This window comes from Ailuropoda melanoleuca, chromosome 9, assembly GCF_002007445.2.
Source record: "Ailuropoda melanoleuca isolate Jingjing chromosome 9, ASM200744v2, whole genome shotgun sequence".
NCBI classification, from domain to species: domain Eukaryota; kingdom Metazoa; phylum Chordata; class Mammalia; order Carnivora; family Ursidae; genus Ailuropoda; species Ailuropoda melanoleuca.
This window is the reverse complement of record NC_048226.1, coordinates 8,682,449-8,706,868: the sequence shown is the minus strand read 5'-3', so window position 1 is coordinate 8,706,868 and position 24,420 is coordinate 8,682,449. Positions and strand designations below refer to the sequence as shown.

Here is a 24,420-nt window from a genome sequence, read left to right as displayed (position 1 = left end):
CCCTTATTTGCTTGTGTGTTTGTCACTACTGGCAAAGGCTATGGCCTCTTACAGAACAAGGACTATAATTTATTCAACTTTTATATCCCATGGCTCCTGCAGTTCCTGGAATATGCTCAAGACACCTGCTTAGGGAAAAACGGCAAAATATTATCTCCAATATATAAATGATCTATAAGGGGCTGGCGTGACCTGCTCTCACCACAGTCAGTAAAAATGTACTGATCTCTGTTCCTCAAACAGAGATCTCAGTGGTTGTCAACAGATAGTGGTTTTGTTTTTGTTTTTGTTTTGTCTAAATGAATGCTAATAGTAATATAATTCACTATTACCTGTTCTTTAGCTCTGTATTGAAAGTTACTCAATTTTGTATTCCTTTGCACAGAATTAGAGACACATTTTTTCCCTCAAAAAGCCTACTGTTTAAGGGAAGAAAAGCCATATTTAGCTCACAGTGATTTGAATGAGATGGGAAGAAATGACTAGTTTAACTTTTAGGCTGCTTGGTGGCTGGGGTATTTATACTTGGCAAATGCTTAGTTCTTGTCTTTCAGGTGGGTTTAGGAGCTGTAAGGAATTGGGTGACTATACAAAAGGAAAAGAGAGTAAAAAAACATGACACACAAAATCGGACAAGGGGTTAGAGCAGTTGTGGCAAACTTCTGGTATGATGCCACATCTTCGGCCCTCCTTCCCCCAAGTGTACGGGGGTGTGGGGGGGCAGACACCATTAATCAATCAAAACACACTTTTCACCTGAGCCAGGATGTGGTCTTAGAATACATCTCAACATTACAGTGGTCCAGATGTTTTCTATCAACAAGGAAGGAAGACAAGCCCATCTTTCTCTCATCAATGCATTCTCCATAAGGTCTCTTCAGATCAATATGCCCCCTGTGATTGGGCAGAGAGTGTTTTCCTGATTCTTTTTGCATGATTGAGATTCCAGGTGCTCCATTCTTGTCAAATCTTTCTCAGTGTTTGAGTTCAGTGTCCTACAGACATAAAGTTCCCAGCACAGGTTCTTCCCTTGAATTCCATTTCTACAGGGGAGTAAGAGAGGCCATCCTACCCACAGACATCATAATCCAGAAGGGAGAAACTAACATGTAGTCAATGGCAAGCAATATGCCGAGTGCCTTATTTACATCTTTCTGTTTTTATAACACCCACACAAGATCAGTATCATTGTCCCTATTTTTAAGATGAGATATTAGCCCTGCAGAAATTAAATTATTCACCTAAGATCTTACAACTGCTAAGTATGAAGATAAGATTCAATTTCAGATCTGTGACATACAGCATCATGCTATTGGATTCTGGAGAGTTAATTGTTCCTTTGGTGGTCTTGATAAAATCTGCTTCTTGGCTTCTTTTCATGCCACTAAGTACTTATGCTTTTGATAACAGCCTTGAGCTTTCACTTTATACTTTCTTGAGTCTTGCAGACTATAGAGGCAAATGGAAAATAGATCAGTGTAGATCAGATATGTATGGGAAACTATCAACCTGTTTTGGACTTTTTGCCAGTCAGGTGTAATTTTGGCTCCTGGGAGATTATCTTGTTGGAAGTGGAAAGTATATTTAGCTTTAATTTTCTCGTGTTCCTTTCTCGGCAGGGCAGCGTCCATACCAGGTGATCACCGCCCGAGTGCACCCGGGAGAGAGCAATGCCAGCTGGGTGATGAAGGGGGCCCTGGAGTTCCTGGTCAGCAGTGACCCTGTGGCTAGACTCCTGAGGGAAAACTTCATTTTCAAGATCATCCCCATGCTCAATCCAGATGGTGTCATCAATGGCAAGTATGTCAGGCACCAGCTCAACTGGGTCCTCATTTATGTCACCCTTGTGAAGCATTGTGTCACTCAGGGGGTGTGATTGGAGAGGCCTTGATACTCTGGCAGGAATAAAGTCTCTTGGGCTTCTGTTAATGGGTACAAATTACAACCTACTCTCCATACACATTGAGGTCATGTCAGGTTNTTTTTTTTTTTTTTTTTTTTTTTTTTGTTTTTGCTTTTCGTTTTTTGTTTTTTGAATAGAAGGGCAAAGACTCATAGGCAATTAATTCCAGAAGGGTCCTTAGAAATAATCTGGTGTAACGGTGTTTTTTTAAGAAGGAGAAAATTAGTGTCCGTGGTAATCATGTGATTTGCTCAGGTCACATGGTGGGTAAGTAGCAAAGTCAGAACTCAAATTCTGATTTCTCCGCAGTTAAAACCAGTGCTTTTATTTCCTTACTAATATTTACTGCAGGGAAATCTTTATTCTGAGTTGTATTTTACTGAGTTCTGGATACAACTCCAAGAAGGGTGTCACTGTATCTGAATGGGGTGGCTGAATGAACGTGGTTGAAAGTGGCTGTGGAATGGCTGGAGGCTCACAGTTGGTTGAAGGAGAGATGGAAGGGGTGGTGCTTTTCCTCACTAAGTTCCTGCATGCCTTCAGAACACAATGGGAATGAGGAAGTCCAGTGTCTGATGAGGTCTGTTGGAAGAAGTCAGCGTTTTAGACTTTGCGAGCCGAAGCGCAGTAACCAGAGCAGGTCCCTAAGGTGACATGGCTGGTGGATGGGGTGGCAGGATTAACGTTGACAAATTCTCAAACCTGTGGAAAGAGAATAAAGCCTCTTCCTGTGGTCATTGAGGATTCTTCTCACTATGGGAATGGACACTGGTATCCTATGGGAAAAACACAACATAAGATAAATTAAAAAAAAATTGAAAGAAAAATAATTTCAGAGGCTATCCATGGAAAACAACTTACAATTTAAAATGTCAGTATTAAAGAAGCAAAGCACAAGTTCAGAAAACAGAGAAAATAGGGCAGTATTAAAAGGTGAAATGAGATAAAATGAGAATTTTTAAAAAAATAGAAAAAAGAAAGCAAAAATTTCAAAGCTATAAAACTTAAAATGGCTTAACTAAATAAGAGAATGCTTTAAGAAAGATAAAATAATAATTAATTTCTTTAAGAAAAAAAACGAAATACATGTTAAACAGCTGAGAATAGACTAGCTTCAAAGGATAAGCACAAAAAAGAATACTGATCAGTTAAAAAATTTAGAAATGTAAAGTTTCATGATAAAATATAAAAAGAGGATCAGAGTACATTCCAAATGATAAAATATGTTAAACTATGCCAAAATGCAAGCAAGTCAAAGCTATAGACTTTAAAAATAAAATTTCAATATATACCAAAAAAAAAAAAAAAAAAAAAAAGCAAAGAAGTAAAGGATTCACGTGTTCCTAGCAAGTTTTCTGGTTTTGTAGCTCCCAGACTCCCTTGTTTTAGGTGGAGGTTTTTGATGGACAGAGAGTAGGGTCCTTGTCATTGTGGTGACTGGTTGGTCTTCAAGCACATGTGAGGAGTATGAGGCCGAGTCCCTCAGTCAGGAGCATTGCGTAGGCATCTGGCAGTCATCAGCCTTCTTAGATCTCAAGCTGGTCAAAGCTCTAGAGCAGTGTTCCCTCCTGGTCCAGCGGAACTCAGTGAGCTCCTTCCGTGTGCCACACTGGCTCCGGAGAACAGGTCCAGGATATTAATGAGTGACTTCCCCTTGCTTGAGGCACCCAGGATTTCACTAGCAAGCTCATTCAGCCTAAATGGGTGGAAAACAGCTACACAAGCCATCTTGAGGGACACGATCCTGTTTCAGCATGTTCTTGTCCAAGTTGGCTCTTTTCTGAAGTTTCTCTTTCCATTGAATTGTCAGGGGACTGGTAGAGAATGGGAAGAGTACTAGGTTGAGAGTCATAACTCTAGTTTGGAATCTGGCTCTCCCCCTGACTTACTCAGTTTTCTCTTCTGTTGGAAGAGTAAGGCAACGTGCTCCCTATTGACCTGTCTGGGAAAATGTCTCCTAGGCCCAAGGCAATATTCAAGCTCGGGGATAGTATTGTAGTTTCTTCATTACAACTGCTCACACCTCCAAATCAGGCGTTTGGTCCAGGTCTTTGGTTGCAAGGTTCATGTGGTCTCAGTCACGGAGCATCCTCTTGGCCTGGACACAGTCATTTTCGGCTCACATCTGGTTGTTTGGAATCCCTAATGGCAGGCCAGCTTCTTCTCAGTGACATTGCCATTCATCATCATTACCATTATTTATTATGACCAAAATTATCCTTTTTTTAATATTGCATCTTTCATCATGGAGCTCAAGGCACATCATAGATCACTTGGATCACTCAAACCATTTTGGCTAAAAGGAACTTGGAAACCATAGTGTTATTGTACCGATAGGAAATCCACGGGTCATAGCACATCATTTTCAAAAGACTTGAGACTACAGTGGATGTACAGGATCTCACAGTAACAGCCCTTAAAAGTCTCAGCTCTTGAACCCTTCTTAGAACCTACTAGACATAGGGTTCATCTAACTTCTCCTTGAACTTTTTCTGTGACTGACATTCTATTTCAGGGCATGACCATTCCCTTGTGCATAGCTAGGTGGATTTGTGTTTTTCTGTGCTTTGATCTTTGCCCTGTGAACTTCATTTTTATGCAGTCTTACTTTGGGGTACCCCATGGATAAAATTTAATCCCCCTTTTACATGCCTTAACGTCCCCATGTGAAGTCCGCTCTGATTTGAATGTAGTTCACCTAAATGTTGCTTATGTGATATTTTCTCTGATGTTCTGATCTTCACTGATTTTCTTTGGACGCATTTTTACTAATAGGCTTCTTACAGGTAACTGAACTGCCCTGTGTGTGGTCTGAACGGCAAAGAAACACTCTTTGCATGAAGACTGGAGAGCCTAAACCCAAGCATGGTACTTAAGTCATGAGACTGTACTCTTCCTTCACAAATGCTCATGGGCCCCCATGGAATTTGCAAGAATGTGTAAAAGTAGAATAGTTTCCTTTTGCGGTGATGCTAATGGAGCCTCTGCGGATGGCTGAGAGGTTTTGATGACAGTGGTCAGAGAGACAAAGCCAGGATTTTCTAGCAAAAATTTGGTGGGTCTTGCCAAGCCAAAGATCTCTTAGCAACATGTGTCTGTAACAGGGAAACAAACTAAAAAGATGGCTTCCAAAAGAAACAATCGACCATCTTGCTGGCCTGGTTGTTTATATAGAATTGGTCTGAATTCCAAGGAATCCAGGAGGATCATTGACTCTAATTCTTTGCTACCTGGGATAAAAACCAGGGGGTCAACAAATTGGGTCAGGGCGAAACTGATAAAGGTGGTTTGTTCAGAGGGTGAAGTGGGGAGAAGGCAGGTGATTGCAGAACGTGGAAAAGGTTGGCATGGCGTGTAAGTGAGGGGGGTTGAAGAGATCTAGCATGGTTTCCAATTTTTGGACTTTTATTGTTGGGTAGAATGTAGTGACAAAATAATTTTTATGAAGTCAACACATAGCCCAACATTTTATTCACAGGAGAATCGGAGTATATTGATTCTTAGTATATATACAACTCTACAAACTTGATTTTCTTCTTCCAAGGCCATTGTGGAACAGAAACAAACAACAATAAAGAGCAGAGGGCATACTATGAGTAAACACACCAAGGTATTAAGAAGTAATAGCTGAATGCTCTAGGGGAAACAAATGAAACTATAAAAATCAGATAAAAAATCTTGACAATTTAAACTATCTGGGACCATTTAAAGTTAGTGCCAATATTCCTTTACTCCATTGTGGGTTGTAAAGGCTTTATTTTACTACAATAAGAGAACTCACAGACTTTATCTTAAAAAAAAAAAATCAGCACCTTGTATGGGCCAAGAAAGAACCTGTTTTGTTTGTTTGTTTGTTTGTTTTTTTGTGTGTGTTTACATAGATTTTCTTATGTAATTGTAACTATTGCCCCAAAATGCAGGTCTTCTATCTAATATCTAGATATAAAATCTTGAGGACACAGGGGTGAAATCTTGGGTCCAGTTTAAGAAGCTGGTGTTACAGAGGGAGACCAGAAGTACTCTCTGTGCTATACCACTTTTCTGTAAGGATTTAAGGGCATTAGAATTAAAAAAAAAAATGTTCTAGCTAGGAGAGGGTTTCGTGTATATTATTTAGTCCCGGTCCTTCATATGTTAAAGAAACTGAAACCAGAGAGGTCAAAATGAGTTATCCCAGATTAGAAAGTTAGTTCGAGGCAGAAATGCCATGGGAAATTGTCTAGATAATTGAAATAACATGCACATAGACACATGTGTGCCCAAGGTTATATGGCTGGCTTGTGAAGGAGCTGGGATTTGAACCCACTCTTTCTAGCTCCAAAGCCCATGTGCATTTTGGTCTACCAGCCCTTCCCACCCTTGGATGGAGATGCAAATAGAGCCTCATCCCTGCTCACTGCCGCCATCAGGTGGTCTCTGAAATTAGTTGTGTTGGCTTGGACCTTCATTTCCAGCATGCCTGGGACAAACCAAGACACAGCCTTGCAGCTTTCTGTAATTCTGGCCCGGGATGAATGAATTGGTTCATCCTCAGTCTTCCTTCATGGGATCGGAATTTCCAGCTTGACTTTGGCCTTGATACTGCTTTGTCCTGCCAGCTTTCTCTATTGGAGAATACGTCCTTTCTTGTTGCTGCCAGCTTTTGGCTGTAGGGAACACCAACTAATTTTAATTTTTTTTTTTTTTTTTTTTTTTTTTTTTTTTGCCATGGAACTTCCATTTCCCTGCTCAGTCCATAGGGTATTATAATTCACCTGACTCTTCAGGATTACAAAGGGCTGATGATGGTTCCTCTTGGGCTGACCTCAGCTTGGGCAGGACCATGTCCATGTCCTCCTGTTCTGATACGCTTAGGGCTTCCGTCCGATATGACCTCAATTCTAACTTTTAATGTGTTTCAAATCTTAATAGCATAGAGCAGTGATTGCTTCTCAGACTTTTGGATCTCACAGAGCAGTTACGTTTGAAAAAAGAAATGGGCCATAGGAAGTATGTAATTTTATTATTATGATCTTTTTCAATTTGCACAAGTAAGAATGGAAGATTCTCTCTGAGCTCCAGATAACAGACTCGTGAGAAATTCCACACTGGATGTTGCTTGGGTTACCTCCCCACCTGCATGTGATCATACAAGTAACGTGGAGGTTTGTGTGCTGGGTCTTTAGATCATGGCAGATCAAGGCATCCTTGCTATTTGTACTATGGTGCTACTGTCCATGAATGTTCCCCGTCAGGTGGAGTGGTATAGTCATTGTCTGGATTAGTTATTCTTATTGTCAAGCATCATGGAAAGAAGCAGGGCCTGGAACAAGAAAAGATGCCTGAAAAATGGGCCTTGCAGGAGAAGAGAAAATTCTCTTGAGCTTGAAATTGGAGAAACTCTGGTCTAACCAGAGGTCATAGAGGAAAGATGGCATGTACCATATGGAGGAAGCCAGAAGAAGCAATCAATCCCTTAAGTGGCTACTTGAGAATGAGAGCAGCTATACCAATAATCAGTTCCAAATTTTCTGTGAGTAGTTTTCTTCTGTTACATCATTTATGCTCTAGTAAATTGTTAATTGCCCTTTCCATCTTGTTTCAGCTGTGCTACTGAGTCTTACAGAAAGTATCTACGCCCAAGAGTGGGGAAGGGGATAAGTGGCCGTCATACTTAGAGAAGAAATTCCTAAGGGAACAGTGAATGAGAAGTACAGTAGATATTTTCAGAGTTACACTCAGAAAAATTGGGACATCAAAAAAATAGCTTTATTGTTTTCTAATTATAAAAGTGATCCATGATACAGCCAAGATATTAGATGTTTTGAGATGAGATTTGGTTCACACAGGTGGCAGACGTCTACAAGTTCAAAAAGGGATGCCAAAAAAGCCAAGAGATTAAAAATTATATTATTATATAAATTATATTATTATATAAAAACTTGCAGAGGCAGGTCCCACCTACAAGGGTGAGGGAAGGAGCGGGAAGCGGTGGAGTGACCGGAACCCAGGAGCCGGGGTGGGGGGGTGAGGTGCTGTACATAGAGATTGGTATTTGGAGTGCTGAGAAGGGGGTCTGACCTGGCCAGGGCTTCAGTGGCCCAGGGGGCACAGCTGAGAGGTGGAAGAGTGTAGAGTGACTTATGTCCGAGTGCCAAGGGAACGTATCTCCCGACTGCTGTCACCGGGGAGGGGGCAGCGATGCTGGTGCCTCTCAGCCTGGGGGGCAGGGCTTGAACCAGTTATCTGCTGCTGCTCTCCTCTTATTAACTGGAACTGGAAAGCACAGAGGGTGTCCTTTTCTTTTTCTCCCTGCGTTCTTCTCTCCCTCAAGTGCCTCCTGTTGGCAGAACCTACCAGGAGACTGACTAGGGAGATGACAACCCTGTAATTTGCAGTTTTAGCTGCAGTGTGATGGGGCAGAGAGCTCAGAGGTGGTTGGTGAGAAGCAAGCACAAAGCACCCATTGACAGGGCTCTGGACATGCCCTAGCCTCGGGCTGATGACTGTATGCATGTTAGTTCTTTGTTTTCAAAAAAGAAAATAGTTTCCTTTATGGTTTCCAGTGGCAAAAAAAAAAAAAAAAGCAAGCATCATTACTGTAGAAAATTCCAGCACAGAGAAGAAGCTGAGGGAAGAAATTAAAAAGCACCCAAATTCAGGGCCACTGCATTGCATGACTCCAAGGGACATTGTTCACATTATAGTCTCTGGTAATTACATAGCGCCTCTAGAATTTGGTAACATGGAGGCCCTTCCTGAATCAGGCTGCCCAGACATAAGCGCTGTTGTCAAGTTGGAGAAGATTCATTAGCTGTTTCTTTGTAAGCTGACAGCTCCGGGAATGTCAGCTATTTCTTTAAATATATTTCTATCTATCTATCTATCTTCACTTAAGTAAGATCATATATTTTGTAGTATAGTTTATAAACGAACAACATCTTATGGCAAAGAATACAAATAGTATTATTAGTTTTTAAAATAGCTATGTCATAGTATTGACATAATTAATTTAAACAATTCTCCATTATAAACAGTAGAAAGGGAAATATTCTTGTTACTCTCTTGGTGACTTTCTCTGGCTGTTTCCTTAAGGTAAATTCTCGAAGAAGTCTGTTGAGTTGATGTTATGCATATTTTATATCTGAGACATATTATTGCCAGATTATTTGGAAAATGTGTAGATACAGAGTCCTACCACCAATGGGTGAAAGTGCCTGATCCCCATACCCTTGTCAATACTGCATTGTATCAATCTTTTTATCTTTTTGGTCAATCTGGTAAGATAAAAATACGATTTTAATTTTAATTGTTATACTTATGAAAAAAATTATTCCCATTTTGTAGTCGAAGAGAAAGAACACGGAGGCAAAAGATTGGATGACATACACAAGGTCAACCACATATCTGATGTTTCAGAGTCAGGGATTAAACTCAGGTTGGCCTGGTTGCAAAGCTCATGGTCTTCCCACTTGGCTGTGAGCTCCACTCATGCCCAAGCTTCCAGGCAGTCATCTTGGCAACTCACCTCTTGAATGTTTTTAGCATAGTGTGTGGGAAGTGGTAAATGCCTAATAGATGTTTAATTCTAACCCGGGTGCACCTGACCTTGCTAATGTGTTTTAAGGTGTGGACCTCCACATAGGTCATTCTAGACCAGAGCAAGGGCTCTAGAGCCACTTCTGTGAGAAATGAAGTGTTGGATATATATTTAGTTAAATATTAGTATTTAAGTATTGGTGGTAATGTTTTATTATAGGTTAGATTGCAAGGGAGAATTTGTATCCTACCCATTGGCGGGGTGGTTCTTATTGAACCTGTGGGCACTGTAATTACTTGGTCTTCTCCTTTCCTTCTCTTTGTCTTAGTCATCATTCACTATCTTGAACAAACAACCGAGGACACACTGGGCAGCCTGGTTGATTGTCCAGGCACTCTCCAAAAGACTAGGGTTTAGTATGGGGCCTCTGGATCCTCCCAAGCTGGGAGGGTTTATACCCTGAGGAGGGGGAGTGATTCATTCCTTTATGGACTCACTGTCCACATTTGGCTTCCAAAGCACTAATTTTCAGTGTGCCTGTGGGTGAATTCTGCAGTGTTTCCTGCAAAACAAGGGCAGTAGAGCAGGGATCCTCTGTCCGGGAGAGAAGGAGGGGCAGGGAAAAGCAGGAGGGACCATTAAAGGCAGAGGGACACTAGCTGTCCCATGGGAGCCCTCCCAGTAGGTCTGTCTGTCTCTGTCTTCCTCAGCAAGGCTCTGTGTCCCTTTCTCAGAGGCTTAGATGACCACAAGCTGGAGAAAGCCCTCCATGCTGTGTGGCCTCTGGGAAGCTGAGGGATGGGCCATGATGCTGATGGTGAGTGATGATGACACACCATGATGGGATGTGAGAGTCATACTCCCCTTAAAACTCTCATCCCGGAGTTTCAGCTCCAGGTTCTCCCTCCAGCGAGGCCAGGGGAATCTGAAGTTTTGCTGAGGAATCTCCCTGTGGAATGTTTGCTGGCCTGAGATCATATTTCTTAACCAGTAAAGCTTAGCCTGTACTAGTCATCCACTCTCTTACTGTGGAGCCCAACGGCCCTTCCTAGGATCTGACAAAGGAATGTCAACTTGCAGTCATATACTTTTAAAATTTTAGGCCGTTTTGCCAGTTTGTACAGCTTGGAACAGAGCAGAATTATCAGTGGTTGGCTATTTTGGCTCTATTTGTTTTTAGGAAAATTAGAATGTTCTGGGCATGGAGCAAAAGTTGGCTATTTGGATGGAAAGGTCAATGTGGGTCTGGTTCTAGCCTGTTGGTGTCTCTGTGTTAAGGATCTCTGGGGAGAGATGGGCCAAGGGCATTTCATCTCTTTCTCTTTGCTCTACTTTCCTTATATTTGAAAACAGGGGAAAATGTTATTCTGACCTGGAAGGGATTATTTGGTCTGAGGAACTATAATTTTCTCTGTTTACTTCCTGCTTTCACTAGAAAAAAGGAGGTCTCAGTCCATTTTGGATGCTAAGATATTCTCCTAGATACAGAAAAGGAACATTTATAGGAATATTTTAATCTCACTGATTTTTTTTTACAACTTTATAAAATGAAAGGCAGTTACATATTTCAGTTTTTTTTTTTTTAATATGCAGAACTGACTTTTTGCCTTGAATTCTTCCCTTGCAAATATCTGTCAGTAATGCTGAAATCATGGTCTCCAGGGCTTTTGTGGGACATCCAAGATTTTCCTTCTAGGATGTGGAAGGAGGTGGAGGGATCCATGAAGAACATGGCATTTGGCTCAGTTGTCTGAACCTCTGGACATACACCACAGAGCAGTGTGGGCTAAGAGATTAGTGAGGGTCCTGGTTCTAGAGGGAATTGTGGCATACTCAATCTTGCAGATGAACTTGTTCATAGAAATCAACATGAAACTTATTTGCTCTGGGAACTCTTAAGGTCCTGCTGCTCAGTCATTTGCATAGTGTGAAATGATGCATAGTCCTAGGGGCAGGGAGTTGTGGGAGAGCCTTTCGGAGGGCTTCCTTGCCCACACCCATTCCTACATACAGAGAGGGAGTCAGGAGCTTGAGTACTCCATTTGCCTTCCTCAGACGTTGCAGTTCTGAACAAATACTACTATTTATTATTCCTAAATTTAGGGTTATTAATTATATCAGCATAAACCTAATTTATGCCATCATAAACAGCAATAATAAATGCTGCCAAATGCTAATACCCAGCTCTTGCCAACTGTGCCCGTAGTTGATGGGTTTCCACCCCCCTTCACTTCCCAGAAGCATTAAATTAAAAATGATTCAATGTTGCAGAATCATTGATCAAGCTGGGGCTGAGGCTCTTGGGGAAATGTGCTTGTTTGTTAAATGCTTTGCTCCCTCATTGGCTGGGCAACTTCTGATCTCTGTCTGTGCTCTGGTGTTTCTGTATTCCTTCCCCAGAGGAAGAAATGGGGGCAGGGATGCAGGCAGGGAGGGAGGCAGATGAACATCTAATCTTCTTTCTCAATTTCCCCTTTAGATTTCTCTCTTCTCAGCATCCCCTGCCTAACACTTTCTTTCAGCGTACACTTAGAAGTCTTTATAAAGCAAACCCTTGGGTATAATACAGATGTATTATTTCTCAATTCCCATCACATCTGCCATGTACTTAGTGATGTATGTTCCATGGCTCCCTGAAATACATGAGGGTCTGTAGCTGGAGAACAGGAAGCACAGCCCCAACCACCCCCGCCGATACCGAGGGTGCTGTTCCTTTTGCCATTTACTCTTGGGGTGCTCTGCTTTTGCGACGGAAGAGGAGAGCCAGGCCCCTTGTTATCAGAGTCATAATAAGAGCTCACTGCCTTTCTCAAAGGAAACAATTTGAGCTTTTCCTTGTTTTGCTGACTCTTTTTTCTTTCTTTCTTTTTCTTTCTTTCTTTTTCTTTCTTTTCTTTTCTTTTCTTTTCTTTTCTTTTCTTTTCTTTTCTTTTCTTTTCTTTTCTTTTCTTTCTTTTCTTTCTTTCACTTCATCCAGAATGATTGTGATCATGATTCAGTATAAGGAATTCCTACTGGGCAATTGAAAGGCCCCGACTTTGGTCGGAATTAGCTTCTTTCCAGCCGTGTGGCTTTGGACAAATCACTTAACCTCTCCACTCCTATTCCTTCAACTTATTAAGAGATTAGTAAGCCCTAACCAAGGCACCTCATTTGATTAGTATCACGATCAAATACCTTAGTACTTTGAAACTGTTAAGCACTGTCTGAAAGTACAAAAGGAAAGGTTCCTCTGATTGCCTTCTGGTGCCTGAATTTCAATGGTGAGCCATGCAAAGCTCTTTTCAATAGACAAAGCAGGCTTAATGATTTCCTACTTCCATCTCTCAGTTTCTCAAAGAGATCCAAGATAAGGTATGGAGGTGGAATAGAAATTCTGCAGAGGGAGGGACAAGGTCAAAGATGAAAAAGGTGAACAAGACTCCTTTATTTTATATATAATATATGTAACTTATATATCATAATATATATGTAATATTTATCTAACCATATATAATATATACAGATATTTTAAATATATATCTTTTACTAAAACTTTGCTTGTCCTTGTGATTGTGATTTTAAAATTATGGAGAAGGTGTAGGACTGAATAAATTTTATAAAATATATAGCAGTAGAGAAAGCTTGGAATTGGAGGAATTCAGCCAATGCCTTTTTCCCTCCTCATGCTAACTCTTTTTTTTTTTTTTTTAAGATTTATTTATTTATTCCAGAGAGAGCTAAAGAACGGGCATTAGTCGGGGGAAGAGTAAGAGGGGGTGAATTCTTAAACAGATTCCCCAACTGATCTCAGAGTGCTGTGTGGCTGGATAGGGAGCTGGGTGGGGGGCTGGATGGGTGCTTAAACTCACGACCCATGAGATCATGACCTGAGCCAAAACCAACAGTTGGCTGCCTAACCAACTGAGCCACCCAGGCACCCCTCCTCATGCTTGCCCTTTAAACAGATTTCGTTGTCCCATTGGAATGGACAAAAGCCTGGCTTGCCTTTTAGAAGCCAGCCTACAATCAGCTTCAGGCTATCCCACATTGCGTTTCAGGGTGTCTGTCAGGAGCAGTGTCTGTGGTTGGTGGAACCTGTCTTCTTCTCATCCTGGGGGCAGCCTTCCGGGTGTACCCAGCCTGAGTGTCATAGCCTTATGGCGCCCCCATCCATCCCCAGGAACCCTGGTTCCTAAGAAAGTGCGGCCCATCAGGAACCAGAAGGAATTGCACCTGTCAGGCTGCACTGGGGAATTGCCTGGGGCCTCATGCTCTCCAGTTTGGGTCCTTCTGCCAGCAGGCCAGCGTTTGTAAATGGGAAACTCAAAGGCAGAACATAAGCCTTGGTAATGTGGAGCCTACCCTCCCTGGCCCGACTTCCATGGTGTCTTTTCCTCAGTTATTTATGTCTCTGAGCCACCTAGCCCTTCTGAATTATTAGCCTTATTCCTTCATTGCCCTGCTTCCTTCTTGCAAATATGCTCCTATACATCTTCACTCTGTAAGAAACACTTTCTTTCTATTTACAGCTTCTCCCTGCTCCCCACCCCTCCCCCTGGCCCAATAACGGCCAAGGAGATAAATAAGAAACATAACTCTTTTTGGCTATTATTTTTTTTCTTACTCTGCACAGTAATATATATAATAACAAGAAAACAAATCTTATTACTAAAGTAATTACAATAAATAAAAAATAACCGAGAGTGGAGCCTAAGGAAGGGGCATGTCAGGGGAGTGATTGCGACAGGATTTTAAAAATTTAATTTACTAGTGCCAGTCTCACCGCTCTGTTGATGCCTTCCTTAGGAGATTGTGTCTAATTAGAGAGGGTTGTTATTGCTCTTTGAATACATACCCACCCCTAGTTGACTTATACTTGGGCCTTTAAAGGCGAATTCTGGCCCGAGGAATCCCTTGAGAAATTTCATTGTCAGCAGCCCCATGCTGGGAACAGCATGGTTTATCGTGTTACGTTGTATCATCATCAAAGCTTGGGAATTGCAAAGGATTACTTGGCATGCTTCCCTGTGACTGTAGATAATCTTTCCCTTAACCATCCAAACAGATGAGTATTCCCCCTGACGTTGGAGATTCTGAGTTGAGGTCGCAGAGCATCCCTCAGTCAAACAGGCTGGTGCTGACCAATTCCTTAGAGTTCAAATGTTTCTCCTCGTAGCCAATCTAATTTTGTCTGCAAGCAATTTCTGTCCATTTGTTCTTGCGTGGTCCGCAGTAGAAATGGGAGCGGTTATTTTTCTTCAGTAAGTCTGACTATCATCCTAGTTCTGAGAGCCATCTTTCCAAGTCCTTTCAAGAGGCTCCTTATCTGAGCTCACGTCTCCTCTTTAACCTAAATCACGTATGGTTCGCAGTTAGTCTCAACACGTGCTATGTTTTAACTATGATATAATTGTCACTGTGTGGTTTCCAAGTCAGGCTTGAGTGTGGAAGGCAGACTGGGCATGGGTGTGACAGCTTAGCCATCTTTTTCGGGTCTTGTCACCATCATCGCAACCCCGGACACACCTGTTAACTCATTATGTGGGCATGTGCTCTACCAGCTGATTCTGGCCGGTCTTAGTCATCCACACATGTGAAATCTGGGACAAACGCACAGTTTATTTTTTTATTTTTGATGTCACACCGCCTGCTCTCCCGACTGTCACCATCATCACCGTGTCCACGATCACAGCCAATATCAATGATAAGCAAACGGCCAATATTGCTGAGCCACTTAATGTGTGCTTGCAAAGGCTGAACATGTTACACACATCACTTCTTTTTTTTTTTTTTTAAAGATTTTATTTATTTATTTGACAGAGATAGAGACAGCCAGCGAGAGAGGGAACACAAGCAGGGGGAGTGGGAGAGGAAGAAGCAGGCTCATAGCAGAGGAGCCTGATGTGGGGCTCGAGCCCATAACGCCGGGATCACGCCCTGAGCCGAAGGCAGACGCTTAACCGCTGTGCCACCCAGGCGCCCCAACATCACTTCTAAAAGAAGTCCTCACAACAACTCTCTGTGGTACATACTAATATGACTTTACTTGGGAGGAAACTAATATTTTCAGGGCAAAATAAATGTCTAAGTGATGTAGGAAAGACGTTAGGGTTCAAAGCCGACGGCCAAGAAAGAATTCTTGAGACATCTTTGGTGGAAAAAGGTGATTTTTATTAAAGCACGGGGACAGGCCCCGTGGGCAGAAGGTGCTGCACCGGGGTCATGAGAAGTGGCCCATTATATACTTTCAGGTTGGGAGGGGGTTAGGTATAGTGTAATTCTCTAAGGAATTTTGGAAGCAACAGACCTTGAGGGGGCTAGCTATTGTTGGGAAAAGGTAATTAATTACCGTCTAATAAGACCTCAGTCATGAGATCCTTCAAATGTATATGGGTGGGCCCTATGCTTGGAGGATGATTTCCAACACTTATCTTGGAGGGTTTAGAGATAAAGGAAATTTCTTTTTTTTTTTTTTTAAAGATTTTTTATTTATTTATTCAACAGAGATAGAGACAGCCAGTGAGAGAGGGAACACAAGCAGGGGGAGTAGGAGAGGAAGAAGCAGGCTCATAGCAGAGGAGCCTGATGTGGGGCTCGAACCTGCAACGCCGGGATCACGCCCTGAGTCGAAGGCAGACGCTTAAACCGCTGTGCCACCCAGGCGCCCCTAGAGATAAAGGAAATTTCTAAAGGAATTTTTATATGTTAAAGCAGGCTCACAGGATCCAAGGTGGTGGGGCTGGGCTAGGATTGCCTTTGCCCTTAGCAAAGTGTCAGTATTGAGGCAGTTGTGTCCCTAGAGGAATGTCACTCAGCCTGTTTCAGGGATTTGTCAATGGGCTGTAGGTATTAAGGACATTTAATAATTTTCTTCTGCCTTTTTTTCCCACATCATACGGGCATACAGAACACAGACAGTAATTGGGTAAAGAGGGTATTGAATCACTGTGTGTGTGTGTGTGTGTGTGCGTGCACACATGTGATTTTAGAACCCCTCCAACTCAACACTGCATAATGCAGGAAATCAGAAGTTAGTGGAATCTTATAAAATTAACATTGGAAGGGCTTTTGCCTTCAAAAATCCAGACCCATCCCGTCTCTATAGAAAAGAAAAAAAGATGCCCCGGAAGCTTCAGTTAGGTTTTTAAATTCTCACAATGTTAGAGCTGACTTGAGAAGCCAGCCCTCCCCCACTGAATGGCCATTGAGTAGAAGGAAAGCATATTTGCAAACTACGCAGATGTTACACATAACCTTATGCATGTAAAGTAAAGTGCTTTCTTAAGACAGAGAATGTGAAGTTCTGCACAGAAAAGGATAAAGCGTCAGAAACACTTCAGTCCAGTCTGTCTGAGATTGGCTTCTCAGAATGGTCAGACATCAGAGAGTTTAACAAGGGGAGGCAGAAGGCCTTGGAAGGACGGTGAAGGTTCCTCTAGGCTAGCGTTTCCTAAACTGGTTCGGAGGGACACTAGCAGATTGGTATTAAGAGATGTTTCATAAAAAAAAGAGTGCTCGGGTTGGAACCCACATTTCAGATTTCATATAAATAGATTTCTTTACTGCATAAATTACCAGTTGTGTTGAAATATTAATATGCCTGGAGACTATCTCATAGGGGGTGGAATTTGTGACATTTACTGAAAGTACGTGAACAGGCTCACATTTGTTGATGCATATCTAGGATATCTAGAGGATTATTAGTGATCCTTCAACTTAGGAAATATTGCTCCAGGCTATTAACTGAGATGCAGACGTAAAACGAAGCCTACTTATGAAGAAGCACGTTAGCATCATGGCTAAGGACATGGATTTTGGAGCTAGATTGCCTGGGTTTGCCGCTGATTAGCTGTGTGACCTCGGACAAGCACCTGGCATGGGTTGAGTGATCTCCGACATGGAGATTTGCTGTAGCAGGTTTACTGTAACGTGTCCTTGGGAATAGGGGAAGCTGGATCAGGCATAGAGTGGAGTTGAATTGTGACACAGTTATTACCAAGGCCTCAGATGACCCGTGAGGAACTCTGCAGCTGGGATGGCCTTTCAGTGTCCTGGATTAAGGCAAATAGACTGAGCCTGTCCTTTGTACGTCCCACCAGTGAGCAATCACTGAATGTGCACCACCTCCAGAGAGGGGTGCAAACTTGCATGAGAAAGTCCTTTTGTCTGAGGACAATTCATTTTTTTTAAAGATTTTATTTATTTATTTGAGAGCGAGAGAGCACCAGAACAAGCACGAGCAGGGGAGGGAGGAGCAGAGGGAGAGGGAGAAGCAGACTCCCCGCTGAGCAGGGAGCCCCATGTGGGGCTCTATCCCAGGACTCTGGGATCATGACCTGAGTTGAAGACAGACACTTCACCGACCGAGCCACCCAGGCACCCCTGAGGACAATTCTTAAGGGAGGTACTGGGCTGTGAGCCTCGGCCACCAACAGCAGCTGAATGATGAGTTATTTGGTTCTAAAGGGACACAGCACAGCATCCACTGTACTTTACTTTCCTCATCTGTACAATGGGAAGAGCAGTAATACCTTAGTAAGGTCATTGTGAGTGAAATGAGTTATTATACAATGGCCTGATATTTACTAATGCCATATACGTGTTCCAAAAAAAGATAAAAAATCAGATAAATACTTAGGATAAACACTAGTTGTTTACCATGGAGTTCACAATTTTAGTTAAGCCAGTGAAAACTGAAAGAACAAAGAGAATATATTTTTTACTCCTAGCGAATTAAAAACTGTTTTCGTTCCTGTATGCAAATCATAGACTCACACCGGTGGGCCCTTTCGTAGCTTCCTTAGGCTGGGACGAAGAGGCTTCAGCTGCATCTTCTGGTGTGTTCTCTCCCCAGTAATGTAATTATCTGATGAGAGCAGACCAGTCCTTCAGAAGGCACTCCCTCAGACAGCCCATGTATTGGGTTAAAAAAAAAAATCGATCCAGGCCAAGATGTGAATTGAATAGAGATTGCTAAATATTGATCAGTGCCTACAGAGTGGATTGTGATGTTGCCCTGATCCTAAAGGAACTGTGTCCATGGAAGAGATGGGCGCTCCTAAAATGATGTCAGGAGATTTGATGAGTTAGATGAGCTGGGATCTTTTCCTAAGTGCAGTGTTAAGTGAAAATGTCCAAAGCCTGGGCTGTACTTTCCAATGTCAAGGCAAAGAATGCCAGTGTTTGTGAGTCCTGATTGGGCTGGGCCTCTCTCCAGAAGGAGACTGAAGCACGTTAATGCCCATCATTTGTCGTAGTAATTCTGGAAATTCAGACAGCAAGACTCCCTTCAACAGTAATCAAGGCCATAGAAGTCCATCTGATCTAATGTGGGGAAGAATTTTTTTTTTTAAATCTAATTCAACATCTAGCTATTAATCTAGCCATCTTGACACTGAATTACTGGATGTTCTAACTCAGTGGATTTGGCCACTGAGAGATTTAGTTTACAATGCATGTAATACAATGGATACCCTCTGAAAAACAACTTCTTCTCCTAGGGTAGGCCATTAAAGGTATCGCATAGGAAAAAATAGATTATGCATCCAGAAGAGTATTCACAATCACGTGAATCAGCCCAATATTTCATTGCACAGAGAAAGAAATAGGCTTGGAGTTTCAATGCTCCTTATAAAAATTTACCCATTTCCTAGCATAGATGACATCAAGGCAAAAGACAATTGAATTTCCAATCTATTGATATTTCCATGAATGTAATTTCTTTTGGAGGGACTTTTTATCCCTAATGGATGATTCCACAAAGGAAGATTGTGTGAGTTATGGATGAATGTATTTCCGTGACTTGACCATAGAACCGTGGGATCTTAGGGAATCTTTGCATTTAGTTCAACTTCCCATCCTCTGCTTGAATCCCTATATGGCATTTCTGCCATGTCTCCAGACAGCCTGTGCCATCATGTTTCGATAGTTTGTGAACTTGTTTTCTCTCTTGAGAATTTATGCCATTGTTGATAGTCCTGTTGGGAAGTCGTTTCTTGAAAATAGCTCTCCTTGGAACTTCCGCCTTGATGCCTCATAGAATAACTTGAATCACTTCTCTTTGGACCTTTGCATAACGGAAGACTGTCTTCACATCACTCCCATGGGTCTTCCTTTCTCCCAGGTAAACATCCAGTTTATTCCACTTCTTTTGTGATGTGTTTTTGGATTCTTCCACTGCCCTGCTTACTCTCTGAACTGTCTTACTCATTAATTCAATAAGAGTTTATGGAACATCTGGTAAGAGATGTTTGCAAACCTGTGGATGTAATGATGAACACAGCAAGCTGTTCACAGTGTAGAGGTGGAAATAGTTTAAAAACAGTACAAGATAGTGTTAGAAGTGACCTGACGGCTGTTAACTCTACAGATGCCCAGAGGAAGGGTGCCTAACTTAACCCTGGGGTCAGGAACAACTTCCGGTGCCATCTGCATTGGGAGCTGAAGGAAGAGTTAGCCAGGAGCAAAGCATGTGTGAGACTGTAAAGGTAAGGAGGTTTGAGAAGTCCGTACAGAAGAAACTAGCATTCAGGTCCCTGTGAGGATGGGATTTCCAGATGACCACCATTACCATTCTGAAAACCCAACTGCTATTCATGAAGCCTGTCGCATGAAGCAGGAAGCTCTTTTGATGGCCTAATCATATTGCTAACTCATTTTTCATTTGGAGTCCAGTGAAGTCCCCAAGTCCTTTTTCATACTAATTGCCATCAGAATGAACGTTTCCTGCTGCTTCTCTATGTAGTTGATCTCGTAGGACCAAGTGCTTGAACTACACTTATCCCAATTTCATCCAATTGGATTCCATTCTTATGAGACCACTTTGGATCTTGACTCTGCCATCCATTTCATTTGGCTACCTCCTTATGTAATGCAGCCTTCAGTGCGAACAAGAATTTCTACAGTCTTTTTACCATGTCATTGATACATTTGTTGAACTTGAATTAACCAAGAACAATACACTAGAGTACATATCACCAAAGACATAGATGCATTTATTTATGATCATTCAGCCACTTTCTAATCTATTTTAGTGCTTCTGTTGAACCTATATTTCTTTATATAACATGCAAGGATATCTTGGGAGATTCTTGTTAATTCCTCACTGAAGGCCTGTTAAACTCTGTCTCCTTATCTAATAACCTGTCAAAGTGGAAAATGAAGTTGGGCTGGCACAGCTAGAAGGATTCATGAAGTTCTTGGTGATCAGTCCTTGTTTCTATGATTTCCACTTCCTTTTCCAGGGGGCCCCCAACTTCCCCCCCAATATGTTCCAGAATTTTGCTAAAGATCAGTGTCAAGCTCACGATTTCATTGCCTTTTCTTGTTTTCAAAACTGAGGCGGGTGGTATTTGCCCATCTCCAGTCCAGTTTAGAATTCTCTGTAGATCACTGACCTTGCCTCAGGCGGAAGGTGGGCTGAGCCAGAGTCTTTGAAAAGTGAGGAGGAGACATGAGCTCCTGATTTTGGGTGACTCAGATTTCCTGGGGGTACCTCTCATACTTGGGAACTTACAGTTTTTTGTCTTCCCTGTCCGCAGAACAGACTGTTCGCCCATGCTTGTCAGGATGATTTAGTCTGGAGGCATGAGAACTGCAATGCTCTTGATCTTAGCTCACAGAACTGATGTGCTACACATGGGTCAAAATCATTGTGGCTTCAGGTATTTTAATCTAGAAAAGTCTTTATTTTAGTTCTGTTGACTTCATGCTCTTTTGTACCAACAGAGTTCCCTCCTGGATATGATTAGGTCATAGATTATAAAGATTGTCTGAGTCTTTTTTGATAGTATGACACATTACAAAAAATATGTCCTGTGTATTTTAGGTACTTTTTAATGTGAAAATGTTTTCCACATGTGTTAAGCTTGAAGGAGTAAATAGCAAAATTCCTATTAATATAACTTGGGAAGCGACTTTGAGTCAATGATTCTTGCATAATGTGAGAGACTTTTTCTACAAAAGTGTTTCCTTCTTCAACAAAAATTTTATGTCATATCTGATTTTCAAATACAGTTGATCATCAGAATGCCCTGAGGAACTCTCTAAAAGAATAGAATCCAGGGTCACCTCTGTGGAGTTTCTGATTTCTGGTTCAGGAGGGAGAGATGGGGTCTACAAGTTTGTATTTTTAATACACTAGATAATTCTGAAAATAGGCCAGTTGTGTGTTATTTGTCTGTGGAATCTTTCTGACTGTCACGCTGTCAGAGGATTATGGAGAAAGGCTGTAAGCATGGGCGTGTAGATTGTGTGTGTGTGTGTGTGTGTGTGTGTGTGTGCATGCATGTGAGGGAGAGAGAGAGAACAAAAAATAATACACACAAAGAGAACTCACCCAGAGAAACCAGAAGGAGCCTCTCCAGAGGAGGAGAGGTGGTAAACGCTTTTTTCAAGCATCCTCTAGAGATGAGTTTCAACACACCTCTGTTCTGCAGTAGTACATACGTAGCAGAACACGTGTGGTAGAAAATAGGAACCAATATAGAAATAAAACTAGCTAAGACTCTGTCCTCGGAGCTTGAACATTGAAACTTTGTAAACAGAAGGACCGGGAATTCTCTGAGATTGATGGCAGAGCCCTTCTATGAGGGGATATCCGTTTTGCCACAGGCAGGGGCAGGGCAAATCAGCCCCGGGTACAAAAAAGGTTGTGGACAGCCTAGAACCAAATTCAGCTTCACCACAGAAGGGCATTCTAACAGATCCAGGACAAAGAAAATCTCCTTGGCCAGATTTCACCTGTTCCTTTGTAAAGGAAGGTCATTCTAACTGGAGAATTATATCATGGTTTATAGTGTCTACTTAAGCAAATGGTTGGTATGTACAATATCTTATATATATCAGCGCTTTGCCGAAGGGAACCCAGAGGTCAGTTGCACACGGTCCCATAGTGTGGGTTCATTCACATATGCACAACATTGCCTACATTCCTTCAGTCCTAATTAAAAGGGTTCCTTCAGGTGCTAGCCACCTCAGCCAGCTAGGACCAGCCGACAACTCAAGCCTCCGAGGTGGTGGGGAGAGTGAACAGTGGGAAGGAGCTATGCCTCCACTGAATGCAGCCACAGAAGGGGGGGTTCTGCTCTTGACAACACAAGGCAATATAAAAGCACTCATCTGTTGAAATCCTCTGTGGAACCTATACGAAGCTCCCCAAGTGGGGCTTCTCAGTTATTCATTTTATCTGTTTTGCTGTATACTTTGTCTTTATTTTATTTCATTTGGGTCGGACGGTGATCACTTAAAGAAAGAAATTCATGTTTTCTTCGTCATCGAATTACTCTGTTTTTGACTGAGTGGGCAAGTCATTACGGGGATAGACGCTGCCTAGAAATAATTTTCAAGGGAAGAAGGAAGAAGAGGAACATTTCATGGAACGAAATTATAAAAGCTTCATCTTGTACAGAGATGACAAATGTGCTAGACCTTTTTGTAACATCCATAACCAAGAAACAGAAATTGCATAGGGATGAGTATTAGTGTCTTTCATATGATATTTTAGTACGTACTGGATGCCATTAATTAGGCAATATTTCTATGAGTTTGAAACTAGGACATCTCCAGAGTCCTAAATGACATTTCCAACTTTATGCTGCCATTCAGTGTCTTTTATGTTGTTTTATTTTTTTCACTCTTTTGTAAGCATTTAGACCTATAATTATCATAAAGCAGTGCAACTCGATACATGGTTTAAGGAAAACACCCATCGGCATTTTAGCAAGAGTTGACCATTCATACGGTGTTGATAATTTATAGGAGTTTTCACAGGGGAGTTTTTTTCTGGTTTTCCAGTGTGATTTTTCAGTATATATCCTTTTATTCTCAAAAGTATGGATGGTAGGCTCCGTGGCCATATTAAAAGGAGTTCACAAAGACACAGCTTATTAGAATTTAACTGTAGCCCTTGCAGTTTCTTTGCTTGGTCAGACTTATTCTTTGAGAAGCTGGGTCTTCTCCAAGAGTTGAAACTTCTGCTTCCGAACTTTTCATGGGACCCAAACATGGTGCGAACATAATAATAGCAATAATTGGCAAAGCGTAAAGACGGAGACCACCTCTGTTTTCCTTTCTTATTCTTGACCTCATAGACAGAAGTAACACAAAATAGAGGCAGGGCCTACCTGAAACCCTTTCTTGCTTCGTGATTAAATAACTCTGCCTTTTTGGGGGCTCACGCTGTCAGCTATCACTGAAAGGAAAAAGTACATTGAAAGGCTCATTTTCAGGGCACCTGGGTGGCTCAGTCGGTTAAGAGTCCGCCTTTGGCTCAGGTCATGGCTCAGCAGGGAGCCTGCTTCTCCCTCTCCCTCCGCCTGCCACTCCCCCTGCTTGTGCTCTCTCTCTCCTGGTCAAATAAATAAATAAAAATCTTTATAAAAAAAAAAAGAAAGGCTCATCTTCCAGGAGTTCCTGATTGTTCTGTGTGTTCCAAAGGAGGTGGGCTCTTTGAGAACAATGCCGTGGACTGAGAAACAGACGGGACATAGAAGGGCAAGTATGGCTGCTGACTTCTGAGACGGTTCTGGAAACAAGCAGTGTTCTTCTGCTCTAGGCATTAAAAGGGTACCCATTCTCTGGGTGACTAGGTCATGAGAACCTTAGGTCTGGAATAGAAAGCAGGGTGGCCTCTCTGTTGGGGGGTTTCTGTCTTACTCTGGGACCCTGGGAAAACAGATAGGCAGGTGCGTCTCCAAGGAGCAGCTTAAAACATGTCAAATGTAGGAGCTTCGCCTGTGCCTTCCTCCAGGGCCAACCTTGTGACCAAGTTGTATGGGGTGGGTCTATTCTACCCATTGAAATTGGAAAGAAAACAAAAAAACAAAAACTCTAAAACTCCACCTTTGCAACGTATGTATGACGAACAGAAAATAATAGGAAAGCTTTTTCTTTGAAAGTTAAAGTTTAAAAAAAAATGCATTGAGCATAATAGACTGTCAACCACACTATCAAACTTAAAATTATAGTGGGCATGACAGACTCACAATGTAAATTTGACAGATAGGGCAACAGCCGA

At 42.0% G+C, this 24,420-nt stretch overlaps 1 protein-coding gene across 1 annotated transcript in view; it reads left to right on the top strand.

Annotated features, from left to right (window-relative positions):
- Positions 1 to 24,420, top strand: part of AGBL1 (ATP/GTP binding protein like 1) — a 637,395-nt gene that overhangs the window by 219,934 nt on the left and 393,041 nt on the right. Inside the window, exon 17 of the mRNA XM_011229612.3 lies at positions 1,620 to 1,800. Within this exon, the coding sequence (XP_011227914.2) occupies positions 1,620 to 1,800 (181 nt within the window). The remainder of the gene's footprint in view (positions 1 to 1,619; positions 1,801 to 24,420) is intronic.